The sequence below is a fragment of the Podarcis pityusensis genome (genome assembly GCF_964106645.2).
Source record: "Podarcis pityusensis genome assembly, chromosome: 5".
NCBI lineage: Eukaryota > Metazoa > Chordata > Lepidosauria > Squamata > Lacertidae > Podarcis > Podarcis pityusensis.
In genome coordinates this window covers 4,317,356-4,334,456 of record NC_138032.1, presented here as the reverse complement: position 1 = coordinate 4,334,456, position 17,101 = coordinate 4,317,356, and the positions used below count along the sequence as shown (strand labels likewise).

Below are 17,101 nucleotides of genomic sequence, written 5' to 3'. Positions count from 1 at the left end.
TAGAGAATTAAAGGAAAAAATAAGGTTAGAATTTGTTAAGATAATTATAGGATAGAAAACAGAGGAAGATGGAAAGGAATTGCTGAAATAATTAACAGAAGTGGAATACCAAAAGGGAGGTGTGAGGAGGTCGTGGAAATAAGTGAATGAAAGATAAGATATTGAAATGTGTTTAATTGTTTTTGTTTTGTTAGTTTAATGTGTTAGTGTTATGTAGTGTTTTTGTATTGTATTGTATTGTATTGTATTGTTTTTGTAGTGTTTAAATTGTTGGAAAAGTAATAAATATTATTTAAAAAAAAAAAAAAAGATTGTGAATTAATTTATTATTTCGGTCACAGACCAGTTCTAGCCCACATACAATATCAAAGAAGTAATAAAACAGGATAGGAATACTTTTAAAATTGCAATTAGGTATAACAGAGATAATACAGATGTAGCAACAGTTTAAAAATATATAAATTAAAACTAACATATAACCTAAAATTATCATTTAAGGCCTTAAATGTTATGATAGCAGCTTGTTCCCTAAGTTTTATGGCAAATGCACAGAATTTGGCTACCTTAACGTGATCTCAGGATCCTTGTCCTCTACCAGGGATTTTAGAAGTTTGGATTCATTTGGAGATTTTTGCATAGCAGGGGTAATAAATACCGAGCGTATATCCCTGTAGAAACAGCAGCATAACAAGGCATGAGAGACAGTTTCTACCTCCATCAATTCACAGCGGCAGACTCGTTCCGCTTATGATTTACCCTCGAATCTGCCCTGCAATAAGGCAGATCGCAGCACGTTGAATCTAGCGAGGGTAAATGACCGTCTGTATTTGGGTATTTGTAATTTTGACAGATAATTTGCTGGGGTAAATCCTCTCCCCATTATCTTTTATTGCTGGGTGTTTATTCATCAAGCTCACGTGGCATTGAAGTTCCACATCCCAAATTCGTTGGTGGATTATTACTCTAGCTCAAGAAAGATGGTCTTCCATGAATACGGTCTTAACAGCGAGTCCGAAAGTGACAGTGGAGGCCTATTCTGGATCCACACGTCCTTCCCCAGTGGGGACATAGGTTTAGCCATCATGGCTATTAGCCCCTACCTGGGCAAGGAGAGCTAGCTTTGCCTCGGTTCTCCATCCCTGGTATAGTAAACTCCCTTTCTGAATACTGCAGTGCTTTGTGCATGGGGCTGCCCTTCAAAAAACATTATAGAAACCTCATGTATTGCAGTCAATGGCTGCTAGTCAACTGAGACTGGATTATACGGGCACATCACATCATGCTGCTTGCAGCCCAAGGCAAGGTACTGGCTTGACCCCTTCACAGACTGGGAATACTTCTCCATTGTTACCTACCCAGTTTGTGGCGGTGGGTGGCTGTGAGCCAGAAGCCCTCACCAGCCTGCTTCCAATCACCCAGAGTTGACAGTCAATTCTCACCTGCCTTCTGCCCACACCATAAATAAATAATGTACTCTGTGTACAGAAGGTTCTAGGTTCAATACCTGGCATCTACAGCTAAAAGGAACAGGTAGCAGGTAAAGATAAACATATACATATACACGTGTGCCTGCCTGGAAACGATCCACTTTTAAGGAAGCATCAAATGGCCAAGCCTTGCCTGTTCTTAAGAACATGAATTACAACTTTACACATGCAATCCTTTGAACTCTCTAATTATAGGATCAGGGCCGGATTTAGGTTTGATGAGGCCCTAAGCTACTGGTGATAACGGACCCTTTATATGTGCAGCTGTCCTTTGTCAACAACAAATTGTCGCTGTTTTTTGTGTGGAATATATGCTATATAGTAATTGATGGACCTAATAGGTATCTCAAGCCATTTGCACATAACAAAATATGTATTTTATCAAAGTAATTGTTGAAAAGTCCATGCAGAATGCAAAGTAAAGGGGGCCCCTGATCATTAGGTCCAGTTGCAGACAACTCTGGGGTTCAGGCGCTCATCTCGCTTTACTGGCGTACAGCTTCCCGGGTCATGTGGCCAGCATGACTAAGCCGCTTCTGGTGAACCAGAGCAGCACACGGGAAACACCGTTTACCTTCCCGCCGGAGCGGTACCTATTTATCTACTTGCACTATGTGCTTTCGAACTGCTAGGTTGGCAGGAGCAGGGACCGAGCAACGGGAACTCACCCCGTCGCGGGGATTCGAACCACTGACCTTCATGCAGAATGTAGGCACCCTAAACAGCGGTACCTCTGGTTAAGAACTTAATTCGTTCCAGAGGTCTGTTCTTAACCCACCACATGATTTGTGTTCTCATCCTGAAGTAAAGTTCTTAACCCGAGGTACTATTTCTGGGTTAGCAGAGTCTGTAACCTGAAGCGTCTGTAACCCGAGGTACCACTGTATATAGAAATGAGCAAACCAGTGATGTTTTAGGGAGCAGGCTAGCAGGCGAGGCCCATTACTTACATCATAGGAGCCTACACCACACAAAACACTGTTGCTGTATGTAGGTTTTATTTGCTTTTTATCTTATATTTTGGAAATGTACATCCAGGTTTTGTGGTTTTTTTGGAGTGGGGCTCTAAGCTTTAGGTTATATAGTACGTAAATCCGGCACTGAATAGGATACTGAAATAATAATTTCAGGGTCGTGTGTTCAAGCCCCACGTTGTGCAAAATATTCCTGCACTGACGGGGGCTCGACTTGATGGTCTCTTCCAATTATATGATTCTATTAAAATCACCCAACGACTTCTTTGCCTTCCCCATGTGGATGGGGGAGGGGGGGAAGGGCAGGGAAGCAACTTCAGATTCATTTTTAAAAGTGAACAGTAACCATCTCAATTTTGCAAGCTTCAGGTGACGAGAGAAGAGTTGCAATTAAAAGAAGACTGAAAATGAAACTTGTTGAAACATTTAAAACAATTCTGAAGTGGTATTATTTTACTTGCTGGGAGGAGGGAGAAAAGGAACACCATCTGTTAGCAAAGCGAAATGTTTGCCTTGACAAATAGATTTCACAGTGTGGTCAGCTAAACTGTTTTCTGCTTGTTTTCTACCCAGCATTCTTTAGCAGCAGCAGCACACAGAATACATTCACCCTAGATATTTCCGATGAGCTGATGGCTTTGGAATATTTTCAGCACAGATCAAATTAAAGGTGCCCAGAACTCCATATTCCATCTAATGACTCAAAGAGGAAAAAGGAGATTGAAACTGAATTCCCAAATCCTATATGTTAATACAATCTCCAAATAAATTCACATTGCCTAAGCTGCATATTCACCACCCACCACCCCCAAAGGCTCCCAGGAACTATAGTTTACCCCTCACTGCACTACAATTCCCAGCACCCTTAACAAACTACCATTCCAATGACTCTTTGGGGGGGGGGTGTGCTTTAAATGTATGGCGTGTACACAGCCTTAAATACACAATATTTCCCCAACATGTTGGAATAAAGGAAGCAGTCTTATGAAAAGTCAGATCATGGTCTACGTATCTAACTCAGAGCCATCTATGCTGACTGGCAGTATTTCAAACAGGGAATTTCTCCAGCCCTACCTGGAAGCGCTTGGCATCAAACCTGGAACTTTTTACATGCAAAGCACATGGTCTACCACATGGTCTTCCCCCAAAGCTGCTTCCTTTCAAAGAAAGGATCACCCATTGTGGAGAAGGTATAATTTTGTCGCACTTCTGGAAGAAAAACGTGCCTGAATGCTTTGCCTAGGATACAATACAATTCCTTCTGATCCCAGGCTTAGGCATGGTATCTACTACACATGCCCCCCCACCCCCCTTTATTCCTGCCCCTGGCCAACTACCCTAGATCAGCCTCTTCAGTCCGGAACACTGTGTGCTAGAACCATACTAGAACCATGCAGCAGATAGCTACAGAATAAATACTGATTGCCTATCTCCAGGCTTGACCTAATGTCTTTCGGTTTTGACTCTCCAACCGAGGATGAGGAACGCACACGCGTCCCTCAACCCAGCGGGTCCCTAATCCCCCTCCAGCCTCTCCAAATCTCTGCTTCACCTAGATGCTTGCAAGCACGCGCGTACTTTCCGGGAAGTAAACCCCACTGAACCCAGTTGCATAGATGAAGCCCAATTCCTAAAGCACCCGCTTCTCCACCAACATATCTTTACAGCGCTGTGATCTAGGGGGCTTACTGCCAGGTAAGTCTGCAGAGTGCTGGATCCTTGTCTCCCACCTCGCTAGGCAGTTTCCCACCGCCCCCCCCCCGAGAAACCAGCACACAAAATGGGCAGCCCCACATGGTTGAAGACAGACCAGCGCCACGTGCTCCTCTTCCTTCACTCCGCCACTTCCGCCCGTCACCGCGGGCCTATCGCAGCTCTCGCACTTACCAGCGCTGCCGCCCTATTGGTTGCGGCTCTTCGACCCGCCTCCGAATTAGGCGCGGTTTCTGATTGGGCGGGGCGGGCCTTGCTGTATTGGCTCCCTCCGCCTACTCCGAAAGAGCCCGAGGAGTGGCTCCTCATCTCGGCGAGGGGGCGGGCGGTGGGCTCCGCGACCGCCGATTGGCTAAGGCAGCGCCGCGGGGCGGGAGAAAGAGTTAAGCTAGTCCTCGACCTCACTCTTTTCGGTTCGGGCCGAGACTCGAGCGAGGCGCCAGGAGCGAGCGGAGGCTTCTTTCGACGCTCTACACATCCGGACAACCCCGCCGCCATTATGGTGAAGCTCGCCAAGGTGAGCGCCGCGGCCTACATGGCGGGAAGGGAGAGAAAGGCCCACAACATGGAGGCCCCTTTCTTTGGCCCGCGCGGAATTCTGAGGGAGGGGGAAAACGAGGGCGGCGTGACGGCGGCCTGGCGCGCGCGCGGCGGTTTCCAGGCCTCCCGTCGGTTTCACTGAGGGGGAATTAAGCGGGGGAGAAAGGGAATTGGAAGAGGCTGCGGTTTCAAGGCCCCCCACCAACCAACGGCCTCTGAAAGCGGCGCGCGCGCGCCACGGTAGTGGAACGTCGGGCGGTTTCTAGAGGCCCATCGCCCTTTCTCTTCCAACGGGATCGAGAGGGCGCGCGCGGGCCACACGAGGAGTTTCTAGGCGCCCTCCGCTCCGCCTCAGATCCGGAATCTTTCGAAGGCGCTCGACGTCCCACGGGCGGGGGGGGGGGGCGGGCGTGCATACGCGGGTCAACCGAGCTTAGCTTAGCGCAGCCTAGCTTGGCGGGCGCGCGAGCGGTTTTCGAGGGGAGGGAGGGGGCGTTGGGAGCGGGCGCCGCGCGCGCTTCGGCGTCGCCGCGCCGTGGCCACGTGATCCCGGCCGTGCGTAGCGGAGCACGTGGGAGGGGGAAGGAAGCCGCTCTCCAGGGGGGTTCCACGTGGTGCAGCATCGCGGGCCTTGCGGCCTTCGCCGCCGCCGCCGCCTGGGTCTGGTCCCTCCGGCCACGCGGCTGCGGAGGGAAACATCGCTAGTTGAAAGCACACACAACGGGTCAGCCGGCGACTGGTGGCGGGGAAAGCGGAGCTGGGACTGCTTTTTGCGCCCACGAGGCTCCCGGGGGAAGCAGCCACTGAGGGGGTTTTCCGCCGGCCCTCGTACCTCAGGCAGGCTCGGAGGGCTCCTCACGGGAATCCTGAGGCCAGCCGACCAATTTGGAGCCCCGTCTCGTAGGGATATTGGGTATCTCTATGCAGGACCAGATTGATCTTCCGACAGGCGCAAAAACACGTCCTCCCTCGAGGGAGTAAAGCTGTAAAGCGGGCGGGAGCAAATAACATTTTATAATTGCTTAATAATCTAGAGAGTGAATCCCTCGTGCCGTCTGAAGTGCTTGTACGTGATGCTTCAGTGGTGGTGGGGCATTTGCTCCTGTGGCACAGTGAGCTTGCATATGGTTGGGCAGAATGTGTCTGTATTAATGGAGTATAGTTCAGAGGCCTGCTGATGTTCGTATTATGTATAACTAAGCACATGGCCCCAAGTTCCAGAGAGATCAGTGGGACTTAACTGCCATGTGCTAGTTATCAGTGGGGCTTTGGATTGCCTGCCTGTGGTTGGATTGTGGCAGTAGTAGTAAGAGGGAAGCAAGGCTGGAATGTTTAATGTTGATTAGTTAAGCATTCCCATTCAGATGGGAAGATCTCCTGTATGAAAAAGAGGAAGGTATAAGGTATGGGTGCTTAAGCAATTGCGCTTCACTGCGAACTATTAAAAGGAGTAGCACGTTTTTCAGTAAGTAAGGAGACTTATAAGTGTATCCTGATAGCAGCAATTTTGAGCATTGGGAAAAACAGACTTCTAACTCGTACTCTGTCTCCCACCAGAACGTTAAAAGCCAGCCTAAACAGAAGAAAATGGCTCCTCCTCCAAAGGATGTGGATGACAGTGAAGAGGAGGAATCATCAGAAGAGGAGGAGAGCAGTGAGGAAGAGGTAAGAATTTGGCCTTTGGTGCTTGAAGCCAGTCAGTGTAACCTTGAATCCAATGTCTTAAGGTGCTTGTCAATATTTGGCGTGAAGTTGTGTAAATGATAAAGTACAGTGAGCCAAATCTTGCTTTACTGCCTAAATCCTTACAAATATTTGTCTGGACGTTCCCATCCATGAGACTGGAAAGCAGTTGTAAGGCTTGTGTATTATTAATAATAATATATTAGTATTAAACACCCTTGCTTCAGATGTAAAGGAAATAAACTATCTGACTTTTAGAAGAAGGCAGACCTGTATCTGGAAGTTTCTAATGTTTTATGTTTCTATGTATGCTGTGAGTCACCCAGAGTGGCTGGGGAAACCGAGCCAGATGGCCAGGGTATAAATAATATATATTTTATATATTATATTATTACTACTAGGGTTAAAGTAGCTCATTAGCTGAAAAATCAAGTTTTGGGCAGAGAAAAAAAGATTGCATGAAATGCAAGGCACTCCTAGGGGCAGAGGTCAAGGTCTTAAGTTAATTTCTCTTCCTATGTCCCATCTATATATGTTACCTCATAGTAGTCCTTAGTGGTAATTGCTAAGGAGATCCAACTGTGTTAATTTGTGGAGCAAACTAGTGGTTAGAGATTGTTGTACCATGCAATCCTATGCATGTTGACTTGGAAACAAGCCTTGCTGTGTTCAGACGGGCTAACTCCCAGGTAAGGGAGCATGAATCATAACAATATTCTCAGTTTTGCATCCATCTTAGATTGCATGGTGTCTTGTTAACTGGAATATTTCTCTTCCCGCAGATGGTCCCCCAGAAGAAAGCAGTTACCCCAGCAAAAGCAGCAGCCGTAGCTACTCCCAACAAAAAAGCAGCAACTCCTGGTAAGAAGATAGTGGCTACCCCAGCCAAAAAAGCTGTGGCTACCCCAGCAAAGAAAGCCGCTACTCAACTGAAGAAGACACCGGTTCCTGCCAAAGGAGCAAAAAATGGGAAGAACGCCAAGAAAGAAGAGAGTGAAGAGGAGGAAGATGAGGAGGATAGCGAGGAGGACGAAGGTGAATTTGGTGGGGTAAATTACTTTAGTACAGTGGTGCCTCGCAAGACGAAATTAATTTGTTCTGCGAGTTTTCTCGTCTTGCGAATTTTTCGTCTTGCGAAGCACGGTTTTAAGGGGTATTAACGGTTTTAAGAAAAAGGAAACAAACTCGCATGACGTTTTCGTCTTGCGAAGCAAACCCATAGGGAAATTTGTCTTGCAAAGCAACTCAAAAAACGAAAAACTCTTTCGTCTTGCGAGTTTTTCGTCTTGTGAGGTACCACTGTAGACTGAAATTGCTATTGCCAGATTCAGAAAGGTTTCTGGCTTTTACAGCAAAGCAGCAAATCATTCAAAGCAAGCGAAAATACATGAGAACAGCATGATATTTCTTGCATATTATATTCTATTTGTGTGTGTGTGTGTGTGTGTGTGTGTGTGTTCTGCTAAATTTTATAGTACAAGATGGTCACCATTTGGAGTCAGTGCTGCCGTGCATGAACCATATGACTCATTTCAATCCTTTAGGTAGTTAGGTCTTGAATCATGGTTTCTGGTTCAGTAGGCCTTTATAAATGTTCCAGTATTGATCTTTCAACAACTGCTAATAAATTGCTTCATGCAGATGAATCTGAGGAGGAGCCTGCAGTACCAGTAAGGAAAGCTGTGCAGGCAGCAGGGAAAAAGCCTGTAGCCGCTGTAGCTGCTATATCAGCCAAACAAGAATCCGAGGATGATGAAGACGACGAAGATGAGGAGGAGGACGACGGTAAGGCTCTTTCATTTATGAGAAGCATATGTAGGGATTATTCTGAGTCATCCCGTTTCAGAATAAATAGTTGGGTTGGAAAAAGCAGAATAGGTTGAGATAACTTGCTGCCTTGTTTGAGTCTAGATACCAGCACAGATGATGATTATTGGGACTTAATACTGATCTTGTGATGTCTCTAGTATGAGCTGATGTGTTGGATGTATAAACAGCGCCCATAGCGGGGACATACTAATCCTGCTTCCCAGCTGAATCAGGACACAATAAACTTAAATCTGGACACACTGGCACATCAAAATGGAGGCCCCGGTAGTGTTAGGCAGGCCTGACTCACATTCCAAACTGTGGTTTGCACAGTTCTTGCTTTTTGAGTTGTCTGATTCTGTGATGTTGCACAGTGACATCACTGAGGCTTGTGACTCTCATGTTCATAAGCATAGTTTTGTAGTAACAACCATAATTTTTTGAGCAAGAGGAGTTGTTCTTGAGTGCATCTCTTTGATACAGTGGCTATGCACTGAGTGTTGCCTAAAAGAGCTCCCTGTGGTTCTAGAATCTGAAGATGAGCCCATGGAGATCACCCCAGCAAAAGGGAAAAAAGCTGTGCTGGCAAAAACGGCACCAGTAAAAGTCACACCTGCTAAAGCCGCCAAAGAAGATTCTGAGGATGAGGAAGATGATGACGAAGAGGAGGATGACGACGACGAAGAGGACGACGAAGAGGAGGAAGGTGAGTTGGCCATCTGTGAAGTCCCTCAGAGCTCTCAAAACCTTGCAGTTGTCTTGCCTTCTGCTTTGGTCCTAGAGCTGGAAATGATGAATTCTCGCTGAGCTGATGTGGTATTAATCACATATGAACACATCCTGAAGATAGTCAAGTCCTGATCCAGCTGCCCCCTTCTGATGTGCTCCGTGGGATCCCCTGGGGTCTTTCTGACACCTCCTCTGCTTCTCTTCCCACTACAGAGAGCGTGCAAGAAATGTCTGGAAAAAGAAAGAAGGAAATGGCCAAGCAGAAAGGAGCCCCAGATGCCAAGAAAAAGAAAGTGGAAGGTGAGAAATCCACCATGTTTTCACTTGTTCTTTTGATTGGCCCTTGAAAAAGCATGGTAACCTATCCCATAATGCCTCTGTGCAGAGTAAAGCCAATTTCCAACACCTAACCTAAAAGGTAAGTCCAAGGACATGCCTCTTACTACATAGAGGGTTTGATTATTAGGGTGCTGAAGCCAAGTCTAGCACCCACATACTGTTTGTGACACATCTCAGGGATCCCATAGTGGCCTTTTTTCAAGCATCCTTTTACTTATTAGCACGCTGCCTGTTAAAATGGACATCTGTGAGGCTTTAAAAGGTTGCTATGGAGCATGAGAATTAAGAGGGAAAGAGACTAGAAGAGGTGGGTAAAGGAAGGATAAGGGATAGTTCTTTTGGTATGTGTTAGGGAGAGTGGAAGGTCCTTGTTGCACTGCTCCAGTGAGTGTGCATTATACTCTTAGTGTAACACAGTTACCAGTGGAAATGACAGCTAATGTTGAGAGATTCCCAGGCTTGGTGCACTAAGAGTTTTGCACAGGTGGCTCCACCAGCCCTTACTGTAGTTTCCTAGAAGTTTTTGCATAACTCATGTAATCTTCCATTAACTTTTTAGAAGCTGCCTTCTCCATCTTCATGGGCAACCTGAATGGAAACAAAGACTTTGAGGAACTGAAAGTTGCCGTCAAGGATTTCTTTGCCAAAAAGGATCTTGAAGTGCAAGAAGTCAGAATTGGAAACTCAAAGTAAGAACTAAGTTTACTTGTGTATATTACGAAATCTTAAGAATTCCTTAAAAGTAAAAACTTCACTTTAAAACATCTTTCTGTTGTGGCAAGGAGGAAGTGAATGCTGCTTTGGTCTAGGGATGAAGAACATATTTTGTTGGACAGCAACTCCTATCATCTCTGGCCATGCTGGTTGGGGCCAGTGGGAGTTAGGAGGCCTGACAGCAACGGGAGGGACACACATGTTCTCCATCCCTGAATTAGACACTCGTTCAAAAAGTAGTATTTGTTCCGGAGATAAGGAGACTGCTGCATCTTACAGTGGTTCTTCCAGGAGAAGAGTGGGTAGCAGAAGGATAATACTTTAACTGGATTTTGAATGAGATTGCTGTAAAACATTTTAACTTTTAAAGCTCTGCAAGCAGTCATCACCTAAAAAATGTGACAAAGTTTCTGTGTCCCCTCACAAATATTACACATGTTCAGCCTACCGTTGGGTAGACTTGCTAATTTTAGATGCCACATTAAGGCTGCTGTTTACTTTGGTTACCTTGTGGATATTTGGGTTGAAGACTGAAAATAAACCTTCTGTTCTGCAGGAGGTTTGGCTATGTGGATTTCTCATCGGAAGCTGATGTGGATAAAGCACTTAAGCTAAATGGAAAGAAATTATTGGGCTTGGAAATAAAACTGGAAAAAGCAAAGACTAGGGAGTGCATCCAAGAGAATAAGAAAGGTAAGCTCTCTTTTTATTACAAGCTTGGTATTCTTGGACCCTCTTATTGTTCTCATGGACGAAGGACTTTAAAGCAGCCTTTGCCTGCACATGTTCCTGCGCCTCTCCTGATAGAGTGACGTTTCCAAATAGATGCCACAGAGTGTGAGTGTTCAAAGTACTTTTCTGTGGGTCTATAACCTCTTGTGGTGTTTGCTTTTTAGAGAGAGATGCAAGGACTATCTTTGTGAAGAACCTTTCTTACAGTATAACCCAAGAAGACCTGCAAGAAGTCTTTGACAATGCCCTGGAAGTCAGGCTGGTGTCCAAGGATGGAAATAGCAAAGGGTATGTACCTCCATTAGCACGAGATTGTGGGCTGCATTGCTGTGGACCCTGCCATTCAGCAGCAGAATTCCCCAGCTACTCTGCATATGCGTTTCTATCCAGGAAATCCTAAAAGTTCTGACCCTCATTCTACCCAACATGATTTCAAATTTGTTGTACTACAACAGGGCTGTATCTCTCTGTAGGAGTTTTTTCACTCCCCTGCAAGGTTCATTGTAATGAACGTACCTTTGGGATGGTGTTTAATATCATTGCTAGCTATTTTCTTCTAGAGAATGATCTCCCCAAGACTTTCAGAACAAACTTGCCGTTTTTGTGTTCTCCCCATCCCTCAGGATTGCCTACATTGAGTTTAAATCCGAGGCAGACGCAGAGAAAGCGATGGAGGAAAAGCAAGGGATGGAGATTGAGGGCCGTGCCATCATGCTTGACTACACTGGTGAGAAGAGCCAGGTGGATGGCAGAAAATTCAGTAAAGGAGGACAGCCAGGTAATCTGCTTTGGTGCATTCAGGTGGTATCTGGTGTTGGAATTTGTTTGCCACGACAAAACACTGAAAGGTGACTGCAGAGAAGCTGCGGTCATTACAGTGACATACAGTGGTACCTCAGGTTAAGTACTTAATTCGTTCCGGAGGTCTGTTCTTAACCTGAAGACCACTTTAGCTAATGGGGCCTCCTGCTGCCGCTGGCCACCAGAGCACAGTTTCTGTTCTCATCCTGAAGCAAAGTTCTTAACCCGAGGTACTATTTCTGGGTTAGCGGAGTCTGTAACCTGAAGCGTATGTAACCCGAGGCACCTCTGTACTCCCAATTCTCAAAAGGCATCTTGCCTTGAAAAAAGAGGCTTAGTTGGTTTCTGCTTCCTTCTGATGACCCTTTAGAATTTTGGTTGCTGGGGGGCTTCAGCTTACCTTATTGTAAGCGTGGATGGGTGTTTGTGTTTTCCTTTCCTGGAAACATTTCTTTAGCCTTCTGCAGCCACCTCAGCTGCCAGCGCTTTCTGAACCATACATAAAGTTCCACGAGAGCCATTGCATCTTAGCATGGGCAACCAGGAAAGCTAACAACAAACACCTGCACCCCATCTGCAACTAGTCTAACCAAAACGTTCTCTCTTCTTTGACAGTTTGTTAAAGGCAGTTCTGTTTCTTGTTAATAGATGGAGGAGAATGATAAGAATAAGAATCAGTGGAAAATATTGGAGTGACCCTAGAATGAACCTTTCTTTTCTGCAGGTGGAGAGTCAAAGACCCTTGTTGTGAACAACCTCTCATATGATGCGACAGAAGACTCTCTCCAGGAAGTCTTTGAGAAAGCGGCAGCAATCAGGATCCCACAGAACAACCAGGGGAGGCCAAAAGGGTATGTAGGAGCAGGCGTGTGGTGACCTGATGATTAAGTCCTCTCTCTTGACTAGGCAACCCCTCAGAACATTAAATGTCATTTCCCAAGGAAGTTAGAACTCCTTAAGACTTGCCTGGCTGAAGTGTGTCTTTGGATTCAGATAATGATTGATGCTTGTTTAGCTGGAGGGCGGAGTGGGTGGGTTAGAAGCTAGGCTGCTAAACGAAGGAAATAACATGCATTGTTGGGCTCGCTTTTGCCTCTGGCTACACCCACCACTGGCTTGGGCTGAAGCTGTTTCCCCATCTACCCCTGTGACTCAGTTTCTTAACTTGACTCTGGCTTCTCTTTCTGCAGGTACGCATTTATAGACTTCCCCACAACTGAGGATGCAAAAGAAGCAATGAATTCCTTCAACAACACAGAAATTGAAGGCCGGACAATCAGGCTGGAATTCAGCACACCAGGGGGACAGAACAGGAATTTCAATGCTAGAGGAGGATTTGGACGTAAGTCTTTGTCCGTGCCCTAACTTAAAATCATTTGAGGGTGGGGGTGGTGTTTTAATTAGCCCTTGCTGTATCAACAGGGCTAAAATTTTATGTTTGTTTTTTATTCAGAGCAAAGCAAAACACTGTTTGTCAAAGGCTTGTCTGAGGAAACAACAGAAGAAACCTTGAAAGAGTCGTTTGAAGGCTCCGTTACTGCAAGAATAGTCACTGACAGAGATACTGGCTCATCCAAAGGGTAGGTGTAAAGCTGCCTCTGTCCCAGAGTTTTTGACATGATGGCAAGTACAAAAGTCTCAGTGCTGCTGACCTCCCCTTGATCCCACCCTCCACTAGGCCTCTGCTTTGAGCTTCTCTATGTAAATTCAGGAGCCTTCCTGCCTTCTCAATGAGCTCCTTCCTGCTGATAATCCAGTAGCAGGCTATGGATTCGCACGAGAAGAAGAGTATAACTGCAGCCTTGACCTTGCGTGCCTTGTCTGCTTCAGATGAGCAACTGTCATTGCTGTGGGACAACCCTGCAACTTGCCTGCCTGCAGATTCATAGCATGCAGTGCAGCCTGCAGTTAAGTTTGTGGATATCTACATCTAGGACGGGCAAAATCCCCATCTATGTGGCTTTCACAAGTGTAGCCTGTTGATGTCAGAAGCTTAGAGAGTAGAGCAGGAGACTCTTAGTCTCAAGGTTAGGGGGGAAATATTCCTTCATTTCAGGGCCAGGGCATTTGAGCAGCATTGTGTAGCCATGCAGAAATCAGAACTACCACACCAGCATTAAATGTAATATTTATTGTAGTTCAATTGACTTTGAGCATAACCTTAGCTGGCGCTTAAAGGTACAAGGGACCCCTAACCATTAGGTCCAGTCGCGACCGACTCTGGGGTTGCAGCGCTCATCTCACTCTATAGGCCAAGGGAGCTGGCAATTGTCCGCAGACAGCTTCTGGGTCATGTGGCCAGCCTGACTAAGCCGCTTCTGGCAAACCAGAGCAGTCCACGGAAACGCCATTTACCTTCCCGCCGGAGTGGTACCTATTTATCTACTTGCACTTGGACATGCTTTCAAACTGCTAGGTTGGCAGGAGCTGGGACCAAACAACGGGAGCTCACCCCGTCGCGGGGATTCAAACTGCTGACCTTCTGATCAGCAAGTCCTAGGCTCTGTGATTTAACCCACAGCGCCACCCGCATCCCTGTTAGCTGGTGCTTACCTGCATTTAGGGTTGAAGGTCCTGTTTCAGCAGGCATGTTCTGTCAGCAAACTGAGTTTAACATCCCTTAAGTCCCTTTGGCAGGAAGGTGGGCTAGGAAATTAGATGCCTCAGGGGTGTATTGCAAATAACTTGGGACAGTCTGAGTCTGTCCTCTTTCTACCCAGAAGGGCACCTGCTGTGTCTGTGCTTGTATTGCTCTCAGTTTTTTTTTTTTGATGCACTGCTTGGATGTGTCTCATTTGGCCCTAGAATTCCTCCAAAGGGAGTTGTAATGATGATTGCAGGTATTAAAGACCCCTCCATCTGAATCAGTTCTTCAGCGACAGGGTAGAGTGTTGAAACTGTCCCCTGCTCTTTCCTAGATTTGGCTTTGTGGACTTCAGCTCCCCAGAAGAAGCCAAAGCAGCAAAGGAAGCCATGGAGGATGGAGAGATTGATGGAAACAAAGTGACCCTTGACTTTGCCAAGCCCAAGGGCGATGGGCCACGCGGTGGCGGTGGCTTCGGTCGGGGCGGCAGAGGAGGCCGGGGCGGCAGAGGAGGCTTCGGCGGACGGGGTGGTGGCAGAGGATTTGGAGGTATTTGTGCTGATAATGTTTGTCCTTTCATATTTGAATAATGGCAGTGTGTGAAGAGCTTGGATTTTTAAAAATTACTCTATCTCTTTTAGGCAGAGGCGGCGGCTTCAGGGGAGGCAGAGGAGGAGGTGGCGACCACAAACCACAAGGGAAAAAGATAAAATTTGATGACTGAGTGGCTTGTCCCTATATCTGAAAGGACTCTGGGGTTTTTAATTCTGTCACTACCAATATGACGGAGCCTTCTGAGGACATTCCAAGATGCGTTGCAGTCCCTCTTAAGAGCTACTTGGAAAAATTCCTTTCAATGAAGAAACAGCCATCTGACTGCCTGGCCACGCATATGAACTTTTAAAAAGCAACAAGAAATGTGGGAGTTGACCTGTGTCAGTGCATTTGTCCTGAATTTATAACGTTTTACCCCATGTACAAAATTAACTTCCTTATACATTTCTGTAGGGTTTTTCCTTTTTTGTTTTTTTGTTTATTTGCTGTAAAAATGCAAAAATGTTTTATCATTTGTGTCTTGGCACACTGTCTTGGACAGATTAAAGGGCCTAAACAGATTTCTTGTGTGTTTCTTTTTTCTTTTTTTAAAAGATATTTATTGAAATTTTCAAAATGTTACAAAAAATTAAAAAAAAATCGAAGCAGAAGAAAGTACAAAATAAAAATAGTTGACAAAATAGAAAAAGGGGAAAAAAACCCCTTCCCACCATATGAGTAAAAATTCAAAATCAGAAAAAGTGACAGAGAAAAAAGAAAAATACAAAAATACATCACAAGCCTTTAAAAACATTTAAAAACCAATTCATTATTTTCAGATCCTTAACTGTCACTGCCTTCTTTCTTAGACCTCCTCCTCCTCCCTTTCTTTGTATCCTAGCTATTGATTATCCCAGCAAATCCTTTCCATGTTTCATAATATTCTGTCATTACATTACCCTAATCTGTTTTGATCTTATCTTTCTATAATAAAATAAAGCTTAAAACTTAAATCTTATCCTTACCAACTTCTCATAACCATAATATTCTTTCATAATTCTTTAAACATCTTTGCTAAAGCCAAGTAATTTCATTTCAACATTTTTCTAACATTCATCAGTTTTATAAAACATTTCTAATAGTAGAGAAAAGAGATACAAACAAATCCAATCTTCATGCAACGTCCCTCCCTCCTGGTTCCGGGTTTTGTCAGTCCTTATTCCCGTCAATCTAGCCCATTAACCTGGCAACCTTATATCCGAGGCCCTCAAGTCTCTTCCATGTGCCTTCCGCGGCTCTTCTTCATATTTGTAACTGTTTTTTCCCTTGTCTCCTGCTCGTGGTAACTCCAGCTTGACAATGTTTTTAACCCTTCTCGACGGATCAGCCCCTTTTCCATGTTCAACATTGAATTCCATGTAGTATTTAAAAGCATGTTTCAAAGACCCTCCAAAATTAAGAGCCCCCACAGTCCCAAACATCTCACGGCCCATTGCCATATTTGAAAAGTCCAAACATCCCAGCATAGGGGGGTCAATCCAGCCCCCCATTTCCAAACCAAGCCAAACTTTTCCTTTCCAAATCTGGCTTTTTCCAAGTTCATTTGTCAAATCCGAAAAATCATATTCCTGTTGGGCCTGTTCTGTCAAGACACACTCCTGATTTAATTCCTGAGTGGGCTCCACATATTTTCCCACTGTCTGTTCAAAGTTTCCCACTGCCTGTTCAAAATTTCTAGTCGAAGTCGCCATCCAATTCACCTTCTCATGTAATTGTTCCAGTAGGGCATTTGTTTTATAGAGAGCACACAACAAGCTTCTGAATACATTGTCCTGCAAGGTCAGATGCCTGTTCCCACGGTTGTAATCTGTGACAGCTGCCGGCTCCCTGGAGTTAGTTACAGTTTCACAGACTCCCCCTAGGGGGAAGACTTCTATTTGTTCTTGCAACAAAGTTTCCTTTTTTAAGATACTTTGTCCATATATATTCCTTTAAAATGCGAAAGGGAACAATGGAATCACTATGTTTCTCTTCTTTTAGCTATCTGTCAAAAACACTTGTCTTTGGTCAATGAACTTCAAACGTCAATCCTGACACCCCGCTCCAGGATCAGGACGGAGGAAAGTTACTTTACTTTAAAGTCACTTTAAACAGTCCAAAAAGACCCCCCCCCCCTTCTCCTGCTGTCGAAGGGGGGTTCCACAATTTTAAATGGTGAAACCCAATCTTTTAAAAACGATTTTCTGAACTCTAGTTTAAATTGTCTTTGCTTTATTCTGTTTACAAAAGAACGGAAGGCTGACTTCCTGTTCAGACCTTCCCGTTCCGTACCAAATTAGAGTAGAATTTTTTAAAATCCAATTCTTTCCTGCTCGCTAGTCCTTATTTGATGTCCAATTGTTCAAAGTCTAAGTACTCACGGTTGCTTATTTTAAAGTCCAAATTGTCCCAGGAAAAAGGCA

General features: G+C 45.2%; 2 protein-coding genes and 1 long non-coding RNA gene across 3 annotated transcripts in view; 2 read left to right on the top strand and 1 right to left on the bottom strand.

Moving 5' to 3' along the window:
* Positions 1 to 17,101, top strand: part of LOC308478189 — a 208,400-nt gene that overhangs the window by 27,672 nt on the left and 163,627 nt on the right. The gene's annotated exons all lie outside the window — the stretch shown is intronic.
* The window catches only part of B3GNT7 (UDP-GlcNAc:betaGal beta-1,3-N-acetylglucosaminyltransferase 7), a 90,163-nt gene that overhangs the window by 34,151 nt on the left and 38,911 nt on the right, over positions 1 to 17,101 (bottom strand). The gene's annotated exons all lie outside the window — the stretch shown is intronic.
* On the top strand, positions 4,531 to 15,220 carry NCL (nucleolin). The gene is made up of 15 exons (XM_081007485.1): positions 4,531 to 4,691; positions 6,272 to 6,379; positions 7,180 to 7,432; positions 8,039 to 8,182; positions 8,736 to 8,912; positions 9,149 to 9,235; positions 9,834 to 9,963; positions 10,545 to 10,681; positions 10,885 to 11,008; positions 11,344 to 11,498; positions 12,246 to 12,372; positions 12,712 to 12,863; positions 12,975 to 13,101; positions 14,440 to 14,654; positions 14,747 to 15,220. Exons 1-15 carry the CDS (start codon positions 4,674 to 4,676, stop codon positions 14,827 to 14,829), a joined length of 2,037 nt encoding a protein of 678 aa, XP_080863611.1. The 5' UTR covers positions 4,531 to 4,673; the 3' UTR covers positions 14,830 to 15,220.